Below are 21990 nucleotides of genomic sequence, written 5' to 3' on the forward strand. Positions count from 1 at the left end.
TTTGTAATCTGAGCAATAATGAAATAATAAGGCTAGTACCTTGTTACACATCTTGAATTCAAGTTAATCTACATTAAACTTCAGAGTAAGTCTACAGAGAATAGTGGGCCTGCACTCAGCATCTTTTTGTTTTCATAGTTCCTCTTTCAATCACTTGTTTTTCTAGAATATAAAATGAGCATTAAACTGTATACTACCATGAACAAATAATAGTGACAGATTACAATGACATACCTCTGGTCTGATTTCCTTTTGGTGTATATTTTGCTACCATTTAAAGGCTCAAGTAGTAGAATGTTTGTCTGGCAAGCACAAAGTCCTGAGTTCAATCCAGTACTTCCAGAAAAAAAAAATCTTTATATTGCTATGTCACACAGCAGAAAAATGGTCCAACAGTGCTAATATGTCACTACATTTACTTTACACCTAACTTTTCTGCTCACACAAATTATATAACTGATTTGATATAACACTAAAAGCAACACAATAATGACAGTCAGTAGTGCCACTATTATGTGTGTGTGTGTGTGTGTGTGTATGAGAGAGAGAGAGAGAGAGAGAGAGAGAGAGAGAGAGAGAGAGAGAGAGAGAGAGGAGAGGGAGCCACAGCACAATTTCTGGTTTTCTGGTGGTTAATTGGAGATAAGAATCTCAGGGATGTTCCTTCCCGGCTGGTTTTGAACCATGATCCTCAGATCTCAGCATCCTGAATAGCTAGAATTACAGGTGTCAGCCATGGTGCTCAGCTTATATTTGTTTTTGATTACTATAATAAAGAATATTTGTATTTTAACTGAATTGGATCACTGAGGCAGCAAAGGAAACTACTTACTGCACTATAGAATTACATTTTTTATGGAGTAAATTTGCATGGAAAAGAGGAAAAGTCAAGCAAAAGAAAAACTTTCCTGAAGCAAACTAGTTAAGAAAAACATATTTAAAAGAAATTATTAAACATTTTCATCAAAATAACATTATTGCCCATGACCTAAAAAGAATAATATTGATTCAAAGTCACAGTAATTCTCTGACTCTGATAAAATGATTGTTGTGTACCTAAATTTTGCTCCACAAATTCTTTTGTCTAAGAAATGATATGGCATGCGAGGCCAGGTGCTGGTGGCTCACACTGTAATCCTAGCTGCTCAAGAGGCTGAGATCTGAGGGATCACGACTCAAAGCCAACCCAGGCAGAAAAGTCCCCATCAGACTCTTATCTCTAATTAACCACTTAAAAACAGGAAGTGGCACGGTGGTGCAAGTTGTAGAGTACTAGCCTTGGGCACAAATAGGCTCAGGGAAGTGCCTAGGCCCTGAGTTCAAGCCCCACAACCAAAAAAAAAAAAAGTTCAGGTATGTGAGCTATACCTATAATCCCAGCACTCATGTGGTTAATGCAGGAAAATAGAGTGTGAGGCCATCCTGAGCTACATCATGAGGCCATACCAAAAAACAAAACAACTAAAAAGAAATAACATGTTATACTTGCTTTCAAATTCTCTCAATCTGGAGAGGAAAATTCAATCTAAAAAAGTACTGGACCTTCTCTGCACTTAGAGTCATATGAATCCAGAGGCACCTGCACATTTGGGCTCTCAGGCCAGGCCTCAGTGATCCAAGTTACCATGAAGCGAGCCTTACCTAAAACAGGTTCAGAGATTGGAGTTCCTGTTGCCAAGTGGTCTGTTTTCCTATGTGTAACGCTTATTTATTTTCTATTAAAAGTTTTACTCCTATTCTTTTGGAATAATAAACCAAGTTCTTCTTAGTTTTAGGTTCTATACCCCCTCAGTTTCCCATTTCTTACTTTCCATCTTTTAAAGTAATTTTTTTTTTTTTTTTTTTACCTTTTTTGAGTGGTTGCCTTTAGACAACTTTTCCTTTAGAATAGTGCTTTCTATTCTCAGTTAGTTAATCTCTGAACAAACTTAATCTCTGAACAAAGTATCCACATAGAACTACATTAATATTTTAAAAACAAATGAAACCAAATTAAGTTGGTACCTGCAAATTAATTATTTTAATTACAGTCCCATAACATTTTCCCCTCTATGACAAAAAGTTCAATGATTTTTAAACTTCAATCAGCGATATATTGATTTTAATCTCATAAAGTCATTAGAACTTCAGAAAGGACATATTGTATTTTCTTAATTATAACTCAACAGTTACATTCATTCTCACTTTAAGAACCCTTAAAAACCTTAAAACAAAAGATATTTTGAAGCCACAAGAAAAAGTACATTATCTGATTTAAAAAAAAGTGAAACTGTCACATAAACTTGCTTAACCTTTACTATATGAAATGGAAAAGCAAACCATAGTTTTAGGGAATGTTCACTCTAAATTTACATATACATGTTCTCTCTTACTGTGTCTTCTTGTAACTCTTTTTAATGCTATGTACAAGTGAACAAGAGCACAAAGTATCAGTTTCTTATTTGATATGACCACTCTCCCTCATTTTTTAATTTATAGGTAACTTAATAGCTAGCCTGGCTCATTCTAGAGCTGGTATTCCAGAAGCATTTACCACAATGGGAACGGTCCAACGACTCTGCTACCACTTGTACTCTGGAAGAGAAGAGGTAAACACAAAACTAATTATAAAATTCAGTATCTACCTTTGGTAGTATGGAATAATTTCTCCTTCAGTTGATTATTACATAACACAGATCATGATGCTAACTCAAAACTTAGACAATTTTTAAAATTTATTTCTCAATAAAGTTTCTATTATTAACCACATATGACACCCACAATTCTGATTCCCACAAAAAGTACACATATGCCTTAACTCTGAGATTTTTCTTGGATTTGATTTATAAAAGCAGTACAAAACAACTATACTTAAAGATTTTAAAAGAAATATTTGTCCAAATTAGTCATTGAATTAAAAAACCAAAAACTATGAACTAATGGTCTTCTTAATGCATGATCTAAGTCAGTATTCAAATACATACATTGATGATATAGAAATTTGTAATTAAAGTATAAAATATTTTATAAAACTGATTATTGAGGTGGGTATAGTGGCAATCTATAATTCCAGTCACTCTGGGAGTCGAGGTAGAAGGATTGAAAGCATGACAGCAGCTTGGGCAAGTTAGTGAGATCATATATCAAACAAATAACTAAAGGCTGGGATATACAGCTCATTAATAAAGCATATACATAACATGAGCCCTCCATGTTATTAGACTTGGAACATCAGAAAGGGACCCAGTTTCTTGGGATTTTCCTTTTCTACAGGCTTTGGGAACTATCAACAAGATCTTGCTCTACATCATGACTCCTTTTATTAAGTGTCAGCATGCAAGGATGTGATATTAACATCCAAGCCATCATTCTCTTTAAGCACCATGTCACTGAATTTGCTCTCCAGTACCACAAAGCAAACAATAACGACAAAATAATTCTGGTTACTTTGTGCTCTAAGACATTTGTATAATTTGAAATGAATGAATGAAAGAGGAACACCAAAGGGCAGTTGTTGTTGTTGTTTTCTTTTTAATCTTCCAAGCAAAGTTGGAGGATGTAGGATATATATGAAAGAGGCCATGCTGACCTCTGCAGTGGTTAGCTTGCAAGTGTTTCCTTTATTCTCTTAAGGTCTAAAGCAGTATGTTTTTAACTGTAGGGTGTATTGGAATCATCTGAAGGGCCATAGATTGTTGGGCCCCATTTCCAGAATTCTTGATTCAGTACATCTAAAGAGGGCCCCAAACTCTGTATCTAAGTTCTTAGCAGCAGAAGCTAAGGATGTAGAAGCTACACATTGAAAAGAATCAAAAGTTTAAGGTGTAGAAGACGTAGGGACATAGAGAGCATTGGGATGCCATTATCAACCCTTTGGTATCCTGATAATCCTGATTCATGATCATTTTATGAAAAATTTTAATCTTCCAATTACCAACTTCCTAGAGTATACCTTAAACATATTATCAACCTAATGTATGTAGAGTCATAAGCAAAGCAATGTGTACTTCATCTAAAGAAAGAAAACTATTTTTTCTAGAGCTCTGTAGCCTCATCCTTGTGATTCTTTGTTCTTTATCCATGGAACATAGTACTTTGTATTTATAGCTATTGTTGACCTCCTTTTTCACCTACAGTTTCCTTCCTGGTTTCCTATGACAATTACCTGAGCAATTTTGAGAAAATCTCAAGTCCAGGTTATGCCCTAGAATAACTAAGGGAGTTTTTCTAGAGGTAGAACCCAATCATAATAATTGTCAATGCTTTCCAAATAATGTACAGCCAAGTTTGCAATCATCTAAGCAGAGTAGTTCAGTACTGTAATAGCAGCATTAGGGGTGCTGAGATAGGGGGACTGAAAGTCCCTCACTTGTATTGCACACACACACACACACACACACAAGGATTGTGAAAACTACTAGAAATCAATGACAGTTGACCATCCTCTTTAAAAATTGCTTTCATCTGAAGATTGCCATTTGTTTACATACTATCTACAGAGACTCCCATGAAGTAGCCATTTAAAGCCTAGAATTAGAAAATTTAAGAAAGCCCATTAAGAATTGTTTGTCCTTTATTTAGGTTCGTACAGCTTGTTCCTGTGCACTTGGCTACTTAACTTACAATGCAAATGCTTTCCGTATCCTGTTAAAAGAATGTAGGAATAAACCTAATCAGTTCCTTCGTCTAACAAATAATATCAGCAGAGATGCTAAGATTAACCCAGCATTTTTAAAGGAATTTCAAATGCAAGAAATGGTGGGACTTCCTTCTTTAAGGTATTGTGTCTTCATTGGAATTGCAGTAAGGAAATTATTATTAAAGATTTTATGTAAGTTTAAGGAAGATCAACCATGGAGTAGTATCCTTGATATGACTATACCTGCTGTGTAAAAAAGGGTAAACTTCACTTTAAATGTCCATTATTATGGTCTATTTATTCTTATTTATGCATGAATGCATTTATGTATGTATGTATGTACATATGTAGTTGTTTTCTAATGCCAACTACTTACTGTCCTTTTATTACCAACAGTCTTTGCTTCAAGGTACACAGCAGGTTTATTTCAAAGCTTAATATTGACTATTAAGTGTTTCTTCCCATTTTAATTTTACATTCCTCTAACAAGGAAAAAAGCTCAAGTTATCTGAAGCCACGATTAGTCAGGCTATAAAAGTTTGTGGGTTTAATTCTTTCTGCTGTGTAAAAACATCTACAAAGCAGATGTAAAAGGGACTATTTTATACTACACACACACACACACATACTGCTTATTATGAATCAGGTTACAAAGTAAGGATAAGGTTAAGGAAGGACTACTTTGTCTGAAAAATCTTTCCATTTCTAGAGTTCTGGTTCATGTTTTTTTCTCCCTCAAATTGACTGGAGGAGTAAAATCTCAACATAAGCTTCAAAGTCCTAACTCTGTGATAGAAGACCTCCCGGGGAGGAAGTAAACACTGAGAAGGATGACTGCCCCACTCTTTTTTGGGGGGGTCTGGTCGTGGGGCCTGAACTCTGGGCCTGGGTGCTGTCTCTCAGCTCTTCAGCTCAAGGCTAGCACTCTACCAGTTGAGCCACAGTGCCACTTCCGGCTTTTTTCTTTTTTTGCTTATGTGGTGCTGAGGAATCGAACCCAGGGCCTCATGCATGCAAGACAAGCACTCTACCACTGAGCCACCTTCCCAGCCCCACTGCCCCACTCTTCACCAGGACAATCAGAATGTAATGTGTATTGCCAGTGGGAATGACAGTGAGCTGAATTCCCTAAGGTGTTTCTTCTGGAGACAGAGAACTCAGGCTCTTCCTCATACTTCAGTAGTTAATTTTTTAAAAGGCCCTCCTCTTCCTGATTGAGAAGGCAAGAGAAGGAAGCCATCTGTACAGCCACATCTGAGACCATAACACAATCCCTGAAGTTTGGAAACCCTTAAGAGTGGACAAAAACTACTGTTATCATCAGGACATAGAACATCTAATGAGACTGGAACCATATGTCAAATTATCTGGGAAAACACTGAGGAATTCAAGGAGTTTCAAGGCCAGCTATGGTCATGTGCATGATAACTGTGAGGAAGTACCAGCCCAACTGGCCCACTGGGGTGGCCCTCACTGGGGTTGTGCCCATCCATTATAGGATGGGCATACTACCACTCAAATTAAGTACCCCGAGTTTAGTAGGCCTGTTGTGTGTGCCACAATGCTGGCAAAATGTCCAGAACATAGATGAAGAGGGAGATGAAGTAGATTAGCCAAACCTGTAAGGAGCAGTAGAAGGAACAATAGAATCGAGAGACAAAGCTCCCCATAACCAGAAAAGCAATCCCTGGAGTCCATTTTGGGAAAAGTCTTAAGAGACATTCTTTACGAATTAGATGGTATCAAAGAATAAGGTTGAGCATAGACTCCCCAAAAGCATTCTCCAAACCACCTTCTGGAGAGGACCTATGGTTTAAGCACAACCCAACATTCCCAAAGAAATGAAGAGTACAAAACCAAGTTTCATGAGTCCTGATGGTGCTAGTGTTGGGTGGATGTGGAAAATGTTCTTGAAGCAAGCCTAAAAGGAGGACATGGGTGAACCACCTTCCAGCCAGTCAGGGAGTACATCATATGGATGTCATTCCTCATCTTTCCTAAATCTTACACATGAACTCCTCCATCTTCTCCATGATATGACGGGCCAGCAGTGGAAACATCTCTTCTTCCTAGAGCACTAGGCATGTTTGCTCTTCACCTAGACTTAGGGTGACATTTACCCACTTGCAGCATGTTTTCCATCAGTCTCAGTGCAGTGAGCTCCATTGCAAGCTTCCCTGGGACAGGCAGGAGTCCCACCACCCTATGAGAGTACAGATCCTTTGTGGAAAGATAACTGGCTGGTAATCCAAGCTTCCAAAAAGGATGGAGTCTCTCCAGATCCAAAAGGCAGAACTGTCTTAGTGATGGTAAGTACTAAAGTCCATAGATTGTCTACCAGCCTCCTCTCCAACACCAAAGTTATTGGGCAATGTCATGGTGACCTGTGGATTATTTGCTTCCTTCAATCCTATATTGTTAAGCCCCTGGAAAGTCTTAACTTCCCTAAAATAATTGGCCCTTGATTTCCTCTGATTGTTTCCATAGAAAGTTTGCTTTGCTTATATTTAACACCTTTATTAAAGTGTCCTCATTTGGTTTTCTTTGCTTATGTTACAACACTTGTGTTAGGATAAATTCCTCACACCTTATGTGGTTTTAGCTTATAGAAGCTTAGAAGCTTTGTGCTAGCTGCATTCCTGGCTGCTGGTCTTTGAGATGTCTACCAGCAGTCCACAACTCTCCAATAAAGACTCCCAATTCTGCCTCTTAAGTGCTGGCTTCTCTGTTTCTCATGACTTGAGTTCTCTTACAACAACATTTATCAAATTTAAGTATAAAGATGAAAACATCTTTAAAGTCACTTTAATTCCCAGAAACAGCCTCATCTTTTATAAGCCATGGAATCTAAAATTTAAATTCCTATAATTGATGTTAAATAACTTTAATTGGCTCAAAAATTAATTTATGATGTTAAGTAGTATTTTACATAGTCATTTGAAGTCCTAATAGAAACTGTGGGAATTGGAAAACATGCTAATTTCTTAAATCTGTTTTCTTCAAAACAACTTGTGTCTCTTCTTGTAATCACTTTGAGCAGATTTAATGTTTCAGCTGCTTGGATTGAGTAAATAAGTGACTGAATATAAAATACCTGTAGTTCGCGTACCTATAATATGTGTAGTTTCACATATGTCTGAAAAGGGCCATTAGGCCCTAGATGGATGCCTAATTAAGTACCTGAAATAAATAGGTCTTCATATGTTTCTCTGGGAACACTTTGTCTTCAATAATTTTATCATTTGATTTAAAATCTTTTCCTTTTTTAGTCTGGAGAAGAATGGAGGACCATCAATAATTCCTGTCTTTAAAAAAGGTAACTTTTTTTTAAAATTTGAGGTATCTTCTAATACTAACATTTTATAATTCTGTGTTCCAATCTCAAAATCTGAAATGTGGAGGCAACTATAAAACAGTGTCTCTGTATATTTAATGTACCTAAAACACTTCTCCATTTACAAGCCTCATTTCTTACTAACCATAATATGAATCTCTTTTTTTTTTAATTGTGAAAATACCGTACAGAGGGGTTACAATTACATGGGCGAGATAATGAGTACATTTCATATCAAGCGTTGTTGTCTCCTTCTTTGTTTCCCCTTCCTATCCCTTACTGGGAAGTTCGTTTTTCCACATAATGATTTGTACATGTCATTGTTGCAATGGGTCCGCCTGTATCCCTATTTAAACGATTTGTTTATTCCCTTCCCCTCCACAAATTATACCAAAATATTATCTCTTGTTAGAAATGTCTGTCTTTTGCTTTTCTGCAGCTGAGCATGAAGAAAGTTGTTAAACATGTAACTAGGACTTATTTAGCTATACATTTTAGAGCACAGAACACATTCATAATTTATACAATTTCATACGTAGTTGGTAGATGCAAAGTTGATCTTATAAGGAAATTTTTAAATCTTGATCTTATGTTACTCATTCCTATTACTAGACATTGAATAAAGAACTTAATTTACTTATTAACTTCATGTATATGCTTGCTCATCTATTAAGCTTAGAGTAGGACAAAACCAGTTTGACTATGTTGTCCTATAGTTGAAATCAAGCACAGAACTATTCAGAACATTCACTGAAATCAAGATGAGTATTGGACTCAGAAACAGCAAGGGAGAGAATAGAGACAGTAAAATGAGAGAAGGAACTTTATTTACTCTCTTTTCTAAACCTATTTAATACATTATTTTAGAGATAAGAAAAAGGATGTTAAGAATGGGTATATAGGGTATATTTCTGAATATGAGTAGAAGACTGCATTTATCTTTAGCTCTTTAGTATGAGTTACACACACACATCTGTCCTTTTTTCACTTAATACTGATTTCTAAACAGTGTTGGTACAGTATTCTAAACAGTATAGAACAATAATCTGTATCATTACTGACATAGATTGAGTGGCTTATATTTTATCAGGCCCAAAATTTTAAGATATCGATGGAGCTTTTATAGGCTTGTGATAGTATAAGAAAAAATAAGGACAATATAGGCACTTTTATGATAAAATTAATGTTATGCCATTTCAAATTTGACAACAGGAAAATATGATTATCACACAAAATTGTATAATGTATCAATGGAAAACATATGGTCTTAGTTTTAGGAATTTATAGATGGGGTATCCTTGGTGAAACAAGAGCAAGTCACATTTAAACCATACTTTCATGTTGTTTAACAACTTATTGCTATACTTGGCTGGAAAAAAGCATAAAAATGCGTTAAAACTTCTCTTTGGCGTTAAAATACCATTTATTTATTTATTTTTTACAAAATCATGTATAAAGAATTGGAAAACCATATCCTGGGCCTCACAATTTTTTGGCGTTTAACATCTGTAAGTTATAAATCTGATTTTTAAAGTATATTTTAGTTATGTAAACAAAATAGGGTGTAATAAGACTATACCTATAATCTTAACACCTAAGAGACATTTAACTGTGGCCTTCTAATTTTTAGGAAAAGAACATCGAAGGAAAGCAAAACCTAAAATTCAACCAAAAGACTCTTTGACTTTAATACCTCCTGTGACTAACTTCATGGGACTCTTCAGAAAAACAAAAAAGACCATTGTCTCCCATAACATTTTCTCTTTTTCATCTGGGATGTCATCAGATATCATAAATGTATCAAGGCCAAGAATAGTAGTTTTAAGTAGACTTGGGCAACATGAACATGGATCTTACCCAGAGCCTACCGAAGGCCAATAAAAAAGCATTTCAGTATGAAAGGATATCTGAGCAATATTTTTATATCTTTTTATTTTAATCTTTAATAACATAATGGGATAAAGTTTTTTGAATGGAAGTTCTGGGGTTTTTTTGCTTTTTTTTTTGTTTGTTTTTTTTGGGTCCGGTCGTGGGGCCTGAACTCTGGGTCTGGGTGCTGTCCTCAGCTCTTCAGTTCAAGGCTAGCGCTCTACCACTTGAGCCACAGCGCCACTTCTGGCTTTTTTTCTTTTTGCTTATGTGGTGCTGAGGAATCGAACTCAGGGCCTCAGGCATGCAAGGCAAGCGCTCTACCACTGAGCCACCTCCCCAGCCCCAAATGGAAGTTCTTGATATTGATGCTAAATAGATTTGCCTTGGCACGTTTTCTGGAATTAATAGCAAGTCAGCTATTATTTCAAAAAATAAGTAGAATTTTTGTAATAGAATGCCTGTACTTGATTTCATTAAGATTTATCAACTGAAGACCAATACCAGTGGCTCACACCTATAATTCTAGCTACTTAGAAGTAGGATTATGTTTTGAGCCATCAGGGGAGAAAAACTCACAAAACTGTTCCATCTTAACAGAGAAAGGTAAGTGTGGTGGTGCATACTCAGCTACCATTGGAATGCATAAACAGATGGATAGTGGTACACACCAGACTGAGGAAAGAGGGAAACTAAAATATAAAAATATAACCAGAACAAAAAAAGGCTGGAGGTGTGGCTCAAGCAGGAGAGGATCTGTTTAGCAAGAGTAAAATATGGAGTTCAAATATAGTATGGCCAAAATACAAAACAAAACAAACTGACATGAGTAGTATAACTAATAAATAATGAGAGTTAGGAACATTTTTTAAAATTGGTATGATTAAAGAGGATTTAAAGAAGTATACATTAGTGCTATTTAATGATAAATATTACAAATGTGTGAGGCTTCTAAAACTGAAATGTGTGCCTGAAATATTTATTTAAAATAAAATTTGAAATCATTGCCTATCTGACATACAATATGGGGGGAAAATGTAGCCAGGCACTGGTGGTTCATACCGGTAATCTTTAGCTATTCAGGAGGCTGAGATCTGAAGATCCCAGTTTGAAGCCAGCCCAGGCAGGAAAGTCTGTATGACTATTATCTAATAAACTACTCAGAAAAAAGCTGGAAGGAGTACTGTGGCTCAAATGGTAGAGCATTAGCCTTGAACACAAAGAGGCTCAGGGCAGTGCCCAGGCCCTGAGTTCAAGCCCCAGGACTGGCAAAAAAAAAAAAAAATCCAAAAAACAAAAAACTTAGCTGCCAGTGTTAAACATCCTCCATTATTTAAACAAAGTGTGTTTAGTTTGTAGCTAGAAAGGACAATATTCTTTGTGGCTTAAAACCATGTAATGTATTTGTTTGAAAGACATTTTAAATGGGTACATGGTTTGGTGTATTTCTGCTTCTACTTTTACATCACACAAATGTGATACAAGTACAACTGAACTTCAGTGGGTTCTTAACCCCACCCCCCCATCCCTTTTCTCTATCTGCTTTGCTCAATTGCCAGAGGGTTTTGTTATATCCATTTCTTACTTGGGCTCCAGTAAGCATCAAATACATACAGTAACTAGTATTCACATGCTTTAATGCTACAATAATGGTGGGAATGATAGTAGCTACATGTATTTAGGTCTTTCTTAGAGTCCAAAGCCTGTGTTTTTTTTTTTTTTTTTTTTTTGGGTCCGGTCATGGGCCTGAGCTCTGGGCCTGGGCACTGTCCCTCAGCTGTTCAGCTCAAGGCTAGCACTCTACCACTTGAGCCACAGCACCACTTCCGGCTTTTTTCTTTTTGCTTATGTGGTGTGAGGAATCGAACCCAGGGCCTCAGGCATGCAAGGCAAGCGCTTTAACCACTGAGCCACCTTCCCAGCCCAAAGCCTGTGTTCTTAACCACAGCAAGACTTCAACTTAAAAGACCTCTTAAATCTTCTAATTCAAGTCAAATTATATTAAGTGTTTTAAGTCACAACTATTTATTTGTTTATTTATTTATTTATAATTTGGTGGCTCTAAACAACATTTATCCTCTTATGATTCTGGAGAATAGAAGTTTAAAATCAGGTTCAAAGCTGGGCATAATTTCCTCAGAAGACTCTAGAAGGGAATCAGTTTCTTGTCTTTTCCAGCTTCTGGTGGATCAAGATGTCCTTTGGCTTATTCCACCTCACTCCAATCATACCTCTAGTCAAACTGCCTCTTTTTTCCTTTGTCTTCTATGTCTGAGTTACAACTTTCTGATTAATGGACTAAAATATAGAAAACATGGGGGTGGAGGGGAGAATGGAATGTTTTACACTAAAGGATAATTAAATCAAATGATAAGGAACTGTGCCTTTTATTTAGTACCAAAAGAATTCATATCAATGGACAGTGTAAGCCTCTAAATATATATTTTTTTAAAAAACCTTTTTGTACTTTGAAACTGGTTTCACGCAAGGTCTATTTTTTTGTTACTGTTTTTTTTTTCTTGTTGTTGTTGGTCATGGGGCTTGAACTCTGGGCCTGGATGCTGTCCTTCAGCTCTTCAGCTCAAAGCAAGTGCTCTACCACTTGAGCCACAGTGCCACTTCCAGTTTTCTGGTGGTTTACTGGAGATAAGAGTCTCTTGGACTTTTCTGCCCTGGCTGGCTTTGAACCTCAGATCTCAGCCTTCTGTGCTGCTAGGCTTACAGGCATGAGCCATCGGCATGTGACCTGGCTCTAGACTATTTGAAGATGATTATTAGGTTGAGAATAAGGGAAACCTTTTGTTTAGTCACAGGTATTTCCTGTGTTTTGACTAAATCAGACCATCCTACCATTCCTACAATATATGACATTCTCAGGATTATTTTTATTATACCATGTTTTCTTTTCCATAAAACAAAAATAATGGCTGAGAGAAGACTCAAGACATGCAAGGTTTCAACCAGTTGCCTACCTTTTAGCTGTACTATAATTTTGGCACATGTGTTTGCCAATATAAGCTTGATAATTCTCCCTTTTCCTTTTTTCTCTGTTACTTCCTTTTATCCTTCTTGGGAGAGCACCTGGAACAATTTTTAGACTCTGAAAATTTCAGATTATAGTTATTCTTATAGTTTATGTGACAGAAAAATTTTGGTGAACTTCACTTCATAATTTGTATTATTCTAACAATGAATTCAGATATAGAGCACAAATCCAAATATAAAATGTGATTGAAAAGTTTCTTCTATGTATTTTATTTTATGCCAGTATCAGGACTTAAACTCAGGGCTTCTCTTCTTTTTTCCATTCATGGATGGCACTTTATTACTTAAGCTATGCCTCTATTCTGACTTTTGTTAATTGAAGATAGTATCTTGAATTTTTCTGTCTAGTCTAGCTTCCAGCTAAGACTATCATACTAGCCTCTCAGAAGAGCAGACATAAGATAAGGAATAGCAAGAGTCTTAAAAGTTATTTTTATTAGTATATATTAATGCATATAATGTGCTTTGATCATATTCACTTCCTCTGTCTTTTTTTATCATTCATCTCTCCAGGTCTTCCTTTAAAATTTTTCTTGCAGTTTTTAAAAATAGGATTCATTGTTTTTACATGTGTTACTGAAATGAGTCCCTTCCCATAGCTTAGTCCACTCCTTCCCTTCTCTACAGCTTAGCATGCTCCCTTCATAGGTGATACCAGCCTATGTAGTAAAGGCAGTAAATAATCAACTTCCAATCCCATTTACCTTAGGATGGCACTTCTCTGGGGCAGCTACAACAAGAGGCAACAAGAGCTGCTTAAAGTGATCTTTTGTCTGAACAAATGGCAGGACCTTTATCTACCATTTGGATAACAGCCATAAATCCTAGTCTGACATGATGAAGCCCCTGGCCCACACGTCCACACCAGGGTCTCTGCCTCCCTTCTTCTAGCCCCTCTTAAAACCACCTAGGTTATATAAGGTCACCCCAGACTATAGCTGATGTTGCTTCTCATTTCTCCCTTGTGAGAAGTAGTCTTGCATGGTTCTCTGGCAGTCTAGTTATTTTATTTGACTTAACAACATGTACATACAATATACTACCATCATATTCTCTTCTACTGCTCCTTTTCCCCTTTCCACCAACTTCCTTCAGTATTCCCCATAAAATAAAGTCTAGATGGCTAATTAATATATAACTACAATCTGATACATAAAATATTAAAATAACTTTAATGTTGAAATACTACCTGTAGAAAAATTTCAGAAAGTAAAAATCAAATCTTCATTTTTAATGATGGTACTTTTATAGCAGCTTCTTCAACTTCTTTTGATATATCTACTCCAAGAGGACATCTGTATCATAAATTTAAAAAGTGACATTATTTCAATACTTGCTTCATATCCATCTACCACATGTTCTGTACACTATTTGCTTAGTTTTGATAATGTATGAATCTAATATATAATTCATCCTGTGTTAATAGTTCCTATTAGTTCCTACATAGATACAGTTATATTGATTTTCAAATTAAGATAATAAAGATCATCTTATTAATAAGAAATCTAAATTTTGAGATTTTTTGAAAGAATTCTATTCTCAAGTCTGTAAATTAGTAAATTAAAAACTTAAATGAGAGCTGGTAATGTAGTTCAGTCAGTGGTAGAGCACTTGCCTAAGCACTGAACCACGTATTCAGTCTCTCGTGAAACACACACACACACACACACACACAACCATAAGTCCATAAGTGAAACAAAAATGATGAAGGATTTTTTTTTATAATAAAACTAAAGGGGAAAAACCATTTTGTCACACAGTTTAGGTCAAACTTTCATCCATTTACATTTTAGAAATTCTCCAGGTTTCTGTGAATTCTTCTTTCCTTTCCAACCTTCCTTTGTGTATTATCGTTCTGGAATGGTCTAGCTCCTACCCTCCTTTTTATGATCTTCTTCAACACACAGGAGATTCTTTCAAACATTACTAACTTAACTACTAATTTCACAATCATATTAAAGTTTGTGATTAACATAGCACAACTGCCTCATTATGGACTAAAATATATCAATATCAGATAAAACAATGTTTAAATAGAATTATGTCAGATTATAAAAGGTAAGCCCTTTAGTATTACAGAATTAACTGAGAGCAGAACTTCATAGCAAATTTTAAAATGATACTATTGAAACTTTGATTTGAGAGAGGAAATAAGGCTTGTAGTAAACAGCTATCTTCTGTCCAGTGCTCAGCTACTCTTGTAAGAGCATAATCACAGGCCAGTATTACATCTGAATGCTTTCTGTGAGTTTTCAGCTGGTTTTGAAACCTATTTGATACTGCAAAAGTTCAGGCCATGGTGATTATGTCAAAATTACACCCATAAGTCATTTCTTAATTCTTAACTTTTTCTCAAAAATATTTAACTGGCTTCATGAAAAAAATGTAACTCTCCTTCAACTACCATCAGATATCAAAGAAATCCTCATGTGAAAGCAAAATCCAGGCTTTGCTTCTGTAATGTAACTTGTATAGAAATTAGAAATAGTAGCACTTACTTTGGTTCATAGCGGATGCCATCTGTGTCATGTAAAATGCCCAAGCCAACACGTAATCTTTCAATACCATTCCTAAACAAAAAGTGTTAAAATCAATATCCTAAAGATTGATAGGAAAATGACTTAGTATGGTGAAATGTAAGTACTATTTACATCATTAGAGCAAAGAATACATATGTCCTGTGGCTTACCATGCAATCATAATTCCATTATCAGTGCACAGTCTGGGAGGAGGGCACAACAATGTACATTGTGTTGCATTTGCTACAATTTCCAAAGCTCTTCTGATATACAAGTTACTTGCAACACCTCCAGATACAACCTGAAGCAATCAAGAAGACCAAAATTCACAACTATTACATATATATAGATATGTAATATATATTATACATAATATATAGTGTAATATATTATATATATATGTATACATAAACCCAAGCTATTAATTATGACTGGAGAAAATGTCAGCTTTAAACAATAAACTATCACACTTTGGGTTTGGGAATGGATAAAGTGATATGTCTACGTAATAAAAATGTGGAGATTGACAAAAAAAACCCACTAGCAATTTTGATATCAACATATAAACAATTTTATTAGAATATTTACATAATTGCAAGTATGTTACTGATATTTTAGACCCTGACCACTTTTTTTCATTCTACTAGATTCTTCAAAAAGTTAAAATTCATTATTTTCTTTCACAAATAATCATTTAAACTTTTCTTTTGGTTGGTCATGGGGCTTGAACTCAGGGCCAAGGCGCTGTCCCTGAGCTTTTGTACTTAAGACTAGTGCTCTACCACTTTGAGCCAAGCTCCACTTCCATTTTCTGGTGGATAATTGGAGATAAGAGTCCTATGGATTTTTCTGTCTGGGCTAGCTTTGAACCATGATCCTTAGATCTCAGTAGCTGAGTAGCTAGAATTTCAGGTATGAGCCTCCAGTGCCCAGCCATTTAAACATTTTTTACTTCATCAGAATAATAAAGCTAGGTTATATTAAATAAAATGATTATATCAAGAATTTTAAGAATATTTAAAGGGATTTTAATAAAGGTTCAAAGATACCAGTTTTCTAGAAATATAGAATGGAATTACTGTACTTGATTACTTATATAAATATTTTCAGTTGAAAGAGGAGTGACCCTGGTGGTTTTGTTACCCAGGCTATACTATAAATGGTTGTCTTTTCTACTCTGAATAGTTTCAGACCATTAGAACTATATTTACTTAAACATAGGATAAAATTCTTGAGAAAAAGTAAGGAACTGTAAAGTATACTGTCAGTAGATTAGATGACAAAACTTACTACTACTGCATTACTGTGAGGTAACAAGTCTCTTTGCTTGCAAAAGAGAATAGCACGATGTGTTCTTTTTGCAACGTGGCATGCTGTTGTGTGCTGGACTGCAGCAGCAATGTCTGCAGCCGAAGACAGGATTTGTCCCTTCTCAATACCTACAGAAATGATTAGGTATTTTTAGGCAAAATCCATGATTATCTGCCCAACTTTACCAATTAGATATATACCTTCTTCTTAAAGGAAAACATCCCAGTATATTAAGGTTAAAAAAATGTATATTTATGTATGTACCTTCTTCTTTTTCCTTTTGCATTATTATTTTATCAATAATATGTTGAAGCCCCGAGAAAGAAAAATCACAGTTTTTAGCCTGTTGCATAGGTGGATTGATATCAAAATGAAATCTATTTCCTTGTTTAGCCAAATGTTCTATAGCCTTCCCACCACTCATGATGGAACATTCTGGATGTCTGATTAAAGAAAGTCTCCTTGCTACCTATCGAAAACAAAAACATATGTATTACTTAATTAGTTAAAATTACACATTTTGAAATAATAATATGCAAAAGACAAAAGAAAAAATATTCTAAAAATACTGAATGAGTAAAATATACTAGGACTGGACATGGTAATACATACCTGTAATCTCAGTTACTTAAGAGGCAGAGATCACAAGCACTGTGGGTTGTCAGTAGCACTCTAACCCCCCCCCAAAAAACCAATGTATATGGTACAACTTAATTACAAAATTGGTATGTTAATTTTTACATATCCTTTCATTTTAATTTTTTCAGTATGCTATAACTTACAAAGCATTTTTCACAAACATTTAACTACAATAATGACTGCAGCTGCAAGCTCTTTTCACCTTTACATGTAGATATAAAACTTGCTATTAGTATGGCTAAAAGTTAAAAAATTATGTACTAGCTTTAAAATATTTTATTATTACTATTTTTGGGACAAGGTTTTCCTATATAGTATGGGGAGACCTTAAAAATAGATCTTCCTACCTCAGCCTCCAGAATGCTTGGACTATAGACAGGTATCACCATACCCTTTTTGTGTTTTTCAGTATATAATATCACTAAAATACTTTGATGAACACATCTATTATTTAATTGATGCATTATAATAGAAAAGAATGAAATTAATTACCTTGTCAAGCATGTCACCAGGTGCTATGTCCAGAGACTTTCCAAGAAGCAGAAAATCTGAAACTCCACGGACTAATGCCAACAGACAGTGACCTCCAGAAATCAAAAGAACTAGAAAAGGAAACTCTACTTTGTTAGTCAATCTAATTGTAAGTGCATGAGCCTCCATATGATGAATGGGAATGAACGGTTTTTTGAACTGTTTTACCAGCTGTACACTAAATGATAAGCCTACTCCTAAGCTTAAAGCAAGTCCTGGTTTTATGGTGGTTGCAATCGCTGAGAGTTCCCTTGGAGAGATTCTACTGGCAGAAAGAGCTTCTTGTACTATCCGTTCAATATTTTCTCTGTGAAGCTGTTGAGCTACTGGAGGGATAATCCCACCTGTTCTGAAAGGAACAAAAAGACAGCTTTCATAATAATGTTGGAAAAGAAAGAAAAATGATGCAGTTATAGCTGATATGGTTCTACATCAATCATCATATAGCAGAAAATATTAGTAACACGCATGTTCAATTCATGTGCTTTATAAAGCAACACACTATAGTAGGAACTTACTACATAGTGATTAGAGAAAAATGTTTCTGACTCAACTTTTCAACAAAATTCCCAGACTTGTCACTAAAACAAACTTTTAACCATTCTAAAGAAATCACGAGGAAAGGAAAGACAGGATAAAATTTTGTTTAAACATACTGAAGAAGTTAAACACAATCATATTAAACACAATAAAGCAGTCTGCATGGGAAGAACAGGATAAAATATTTTAGGAAAATTAAGTGCTTTACACACTGAGAAATTTAAAATATTTCAAAATTATTTGTGCAAACTGACTCAAACTGTGTGATATGAAATGGAAAGAGGACAAAGCTTTGAAAATAGTAATAAGTTAATTGGACACAGAGTCATGAGGGACCAAGGCATCAAAGATGATTCAGATAAGATGGAACAGATAAGAAATAGAAACAGAAACATGAAAAAAAGTTTCTGAAGAATTGATTTTTAAACACATTGCACTTAAGGTAATACCAGGATAATGGATAGCTCACAATCCTAAAATAAAGTTTGAATATTCAGTGTTGGGATGATAGTTTTGGTCCATGTAAAACAAAAGAGTTACTCCCAATAACAAGTTCGGAGGGAAATTTGTTAGCAAGAAAAATATCTGACTGATTTACAATCTAAGGCAGCATGATAAGACAAACAAACAAAAATCACTGAATTACAATTGGAGTGAGCTTATGTTCAGTTTTGGTAAAGACATCAGCAAAGGCTAGTATCATACAATGAGAAGCCTTAAAATCCAGGATGAGGTGTTGTGGCTTTCTATATCAGTTGCTAGCTGCTTTTACACAAAGAGATAATAAAGTTCCTAAAATTTAACTTGTATATGTGACAAATGATTTCAGAAGGAATGGTTTCATCTAACTCTTTCAAAATAAGGTAGGAATTATAAAATAATGTCTACTTACTTTAAATGAACTTCAATGTCTACTTACTTTAAATGAACTTCAGTCTGGGAATGTATTGCTTCTCCTAAGACTTTTCCAGTTTCATCCACCACAGCAGCTGCTGTATCATCACAGCTAGTTTCAATTCCCAGTACCAGTTTATGAAGAAATTGTGGTTCAGGATGAAAATTAAAAGTTCTTAAAAATCCATAAACTTTGCTTTTTGATGGTTTGGAAAAAACTCCAGCTGTCTTATTCAGTATGAGCATGCTTCCTACTGTATAGATAATTTCTAGAAAATAGTGACAGAGAGAAAAGCTATTATTTGGAACTGATATTAGCAATTAACCCATTAATTAAGCAAAATAATGCTTTTTTTTTACTATATTGTCCTATAGAATTTAGTAAAGTTTGTAAAGATGATGATAAAGTTCATAATGCCCTAGCAGTCTGTGTATATGAGTATTAATCTGTATATAATAGAAGTATTAACGAATGTAAGGCTTTTAAAGATAGAAAAAAGAAGTGTGATACAAAAAAAAAAGGCAGTTCTGGTGTTTAAACTCAGGGCCTATGATTGCTAGAAAGGTAATCTACAACTTTAAGCCAGGCCCCCAATTCTTTTTGCTTTGTTTTTCAAATAAAGTCTCCTGTTTATCTTAGGTAGTTGGATGACATATTGGTTGAAATGGTGTCTTGAAACATTTTGCCCTGCCCTGGCAAGATTAGAATAGCACTCCTCTCATTCTCTGTCTCCAGAGTAAATAGGATTATAGGTATATTACACTATGCATGGTTATTTGTTTATTTATTTAGTCAGTTGTGGGACCTGAACCCAGGGCCTGGGGACCACAGCATCACTTCCAAGGTTTTTTTGTTTGTATTTTTAAGTAACCCCAAACCAAAACTCTAAAACACTCCAATTTTGTTCCAGTACACAGCCTGAACTCAGGAATTGCATTCTTGCTTGGCTTTTTCTTCAAAGCTAGTGCTCTAACACTTGAGCCACTTTATCTACTTCTTGCTTTTCCGTAGTTGTTTGGAAATGAGAATCTCAGGGATTTTCCTGATCAGGCTGGCTTTCAACCTTGATCCTCAGATCTCAGCTTCCTGAGATATTACAGGTATGAGATGCTGATTCCCAATTTCAAAAAATCTTTTTGAGCATGGACACTGGCACAGTAAAACTCCACACCTGAAGAACTATGTCTGTGTTAACTTAAGCAAATATAAAATATAAATTTTATAAAAATATAAAATTACTTCCTGGCTATATGTTAAGGAGTGTATGAAACATATGAGTTTCATGTTTAGATGTGGATCCCATCCCAAAGCTATTTCACATATGCCAATGCTTTTTTTTTGCGGGGGGGGGGTCTGGTCATGGGGCCTGAAATCTAGGCCTGAGCGCTGTCCCTCAGCTCTTCAGCTCAAGGCTATCGCTCTACCACTTGAGCCACAGCACCATTTCCAGCTTTTTTCTTTTTGCTTATGTGGGGCTGAGGAATCGAACCCAGGGCCTCAGGCATGCAAGGCAAGCGCTCTACCATTGAGCCACCTTTCCAGCCCTATGCCAATGCTTTTTTAAAAAAAATATTTGGAAACCAAAATGAAGACAAACTGTGGTATTTTTTTTATAAAGGCAATTCCTAATAAAATGTTATCCTTTAAATAACAATTATTTAGAACACACATGCACACCAGTCAGTATATGGTTTTCTAGTTTAGAAACAATCATCACATAAAATTAACCTAAAGGAACACATCTTGACTAAAATTACTAACACTTTTTTTTTCATTACAGAATGACATTTTAAAATTTCTGCCTGGAAGAAGTCACTTTTATTTAAAATCAAAAGAACACAAACCTGCTACATCTGCAGGAATTAGTTCTCTCTCGCGCTCTCAGTCTTTAATTTGCCTTTCAACCTCATTAATGATATGTGTTCTGAAGTCCTCAGGTCTCAGAAGAACTTCCTAGGGAGGGCTAACACATTTTATTCTGAGTTAAATTTACACTTTTGCCAGGTAACCATAATTTCCGTCCCCAATCCTCTTTAGCCTACCGCTAAAACACTTTAGTATTTTTACAATGCAAAGCAAGTCCTTTCCTTCTCAAAGGAAAATCGGGGGTTCAGATCAAAATAAGGACTGAAGATGTGGCTCCGCGTTAGAACGCTTGCTTAGGAAGCAAAAAGCCTGGGATTCGATTCCCAGCATCGGAAAAATGAAGCAAGGCAGCGAAGACTATTGTAATGGGAAAGAAGCCATGCAGGGATGAGAAGCCGTCTGGAGAAGCTGAGACGGCCGGGAATTAGACCTGGCAAGGGCAAGGCTGCTTCCAAGCGAACCGGGTGACGAGAGCAGGAGTTTCTCTCTGACCCGAGGGGGGGGACTCGGGCTGGACCCGTATCCCCAGAAGTGGGTACGCATTCGCGGAGTCAGCGATGAACAACCTTACCCACCGTCCTGGAGAACCAAGTGACCCCCGTGCCCTCTCCCTGAACCGGCCATAAGGTCCCCCGCGGCGCGCGAGCCGGGACGGCGCCCGGAAGTGACGCCACAGCCCGGGCCAGCGTGCCTGCCTTCGTCGCGCTGGCCGCTCCTGCTCCGCTAGGCGGCGCTCCGTAGGCAGAGCTGACTTTCGTCTCTCACTTTGTGCGAGTGCTCTCACTACTCCCGGACCCGCAGGAAACCAGGCTCCCTTGTCACT

General features: G+C 36.0%; 2 protein-coding genes across 6 annotated transcripts in view; one reads left to right on the forward strand and one right to left on the reverse strand.

The window, feature by feature from the left end:
- Ankar (ankyrin and armadillo repeat containing) overlaps nt 1-9833 on the forward strand; it is a 55512-nt gene extending 45679 nt beyond the window's left edge. Inside the window, exons 21-24 of the mRNA XM_013027598.1 lie at nt 2479-2588; nt 4561-4757; nt 7888-7934; nt 9583-9833. Of these exons, the coding sequence (XP_012883052.1) occupies nt 2479-2588; nt 4561-4757; nt 7888-7934; nt 9583-9833 (605 nt within the window). The remainder of the gene's footprint in view (nt 1-2478; nt 2589-4560; nt 4758-7887; nt 7935-9582) is intronic.
- Nucleotides 147-21557, reverse strand: Osgepl1 (O-sialoglycoprotein endopeptidase-like 1). 5 transcript variants are annotated; one of them, XR_001175576.1, is made up of 10 exons: nt 21395-21557; nt 19326-19570; nt 17828-18215; nt 16961-17165; nt 16676-16824; nt 15556-15686; nt 15365-15436; nt 14056-14161; nt 12794-12902; nt 11856-12119 (listed from the first exon to the last, which is right to left on the reverse strand). XR_001175576.1 is itself a non-coding variant. In XM_013029521.1 (9 exons), exons 2-8 carry the CDS (start codon nt 19544-19546, stop codon nt 14083-14085), a joined length of 1245 nt encoding a protein of 414 aa, XP_012884975.1. In that variant the 5' UTR covers nt 19547-19570; nt 21395-21557; the 3' UTR covers nt 147-162; nt 14056-14082. The 5 variants fall into 5 exon arrangements, 4 of the variants coding, with proteins under 4 accessions (XP_012884975.1, XP_012884982.1, XP_012884963.1 ...); XM_013029521.1 differs by lacking the exons at nt 11856-12119; nt 12794-12902 and adding an exon at nt 147-162; XM_013029528.1 differs by lacking the exon at nt 12794-12902 and having other exon boundaries at nt 16961-16973.
- Between the last annotated feature and the right edge of the window lie 433 nt (nt 21558-21990).

The sequence above is a fragment of the Dipodomys ordii genome, unplaced genomic scaffold (assembly GCF_000151885.1).
Source record: "Dipodomys ordii isolate 6190 unplaced genomic scaffold, Dord_2.0 Scaffold5, whole genome shotgun sequence".
NCBI classification, from domain to species: domain Eukaryota; kingdom Metazoa; phylum Chordata; class Mammalia; order Rodentia; family Heteromyidae; genus Dipodomys; species Dipodomys ordii.

What these genes read in the sequence shown, in the direction of transcription:
- Osgepl1 (XM_013029521.1), bottom strand. Translation starts at nt 19,546, where the DNA reads ATGCTCATACTGAATAAGACAGCTGGAGTTTTTTCCAAACCATCAAAA. An exon ending in CTGGTGACATGCTTGACAAG is followed by an intron (nt 17,166 to 17,827) that starts GTAATTAATTTC and finishes TGTTTTCGATAG; the next exon opens with GTAGCAAGGAGACTTTCTTT. An exon ending in GGCATCCGCTATGAACCAAA is followed by an intron (nt 14,162 to 15,364) that starts GTAAGTGCTACT and finishes TTTATGATACAG; the next exon opens with ATGTCCTCTTGGAGTAGATA.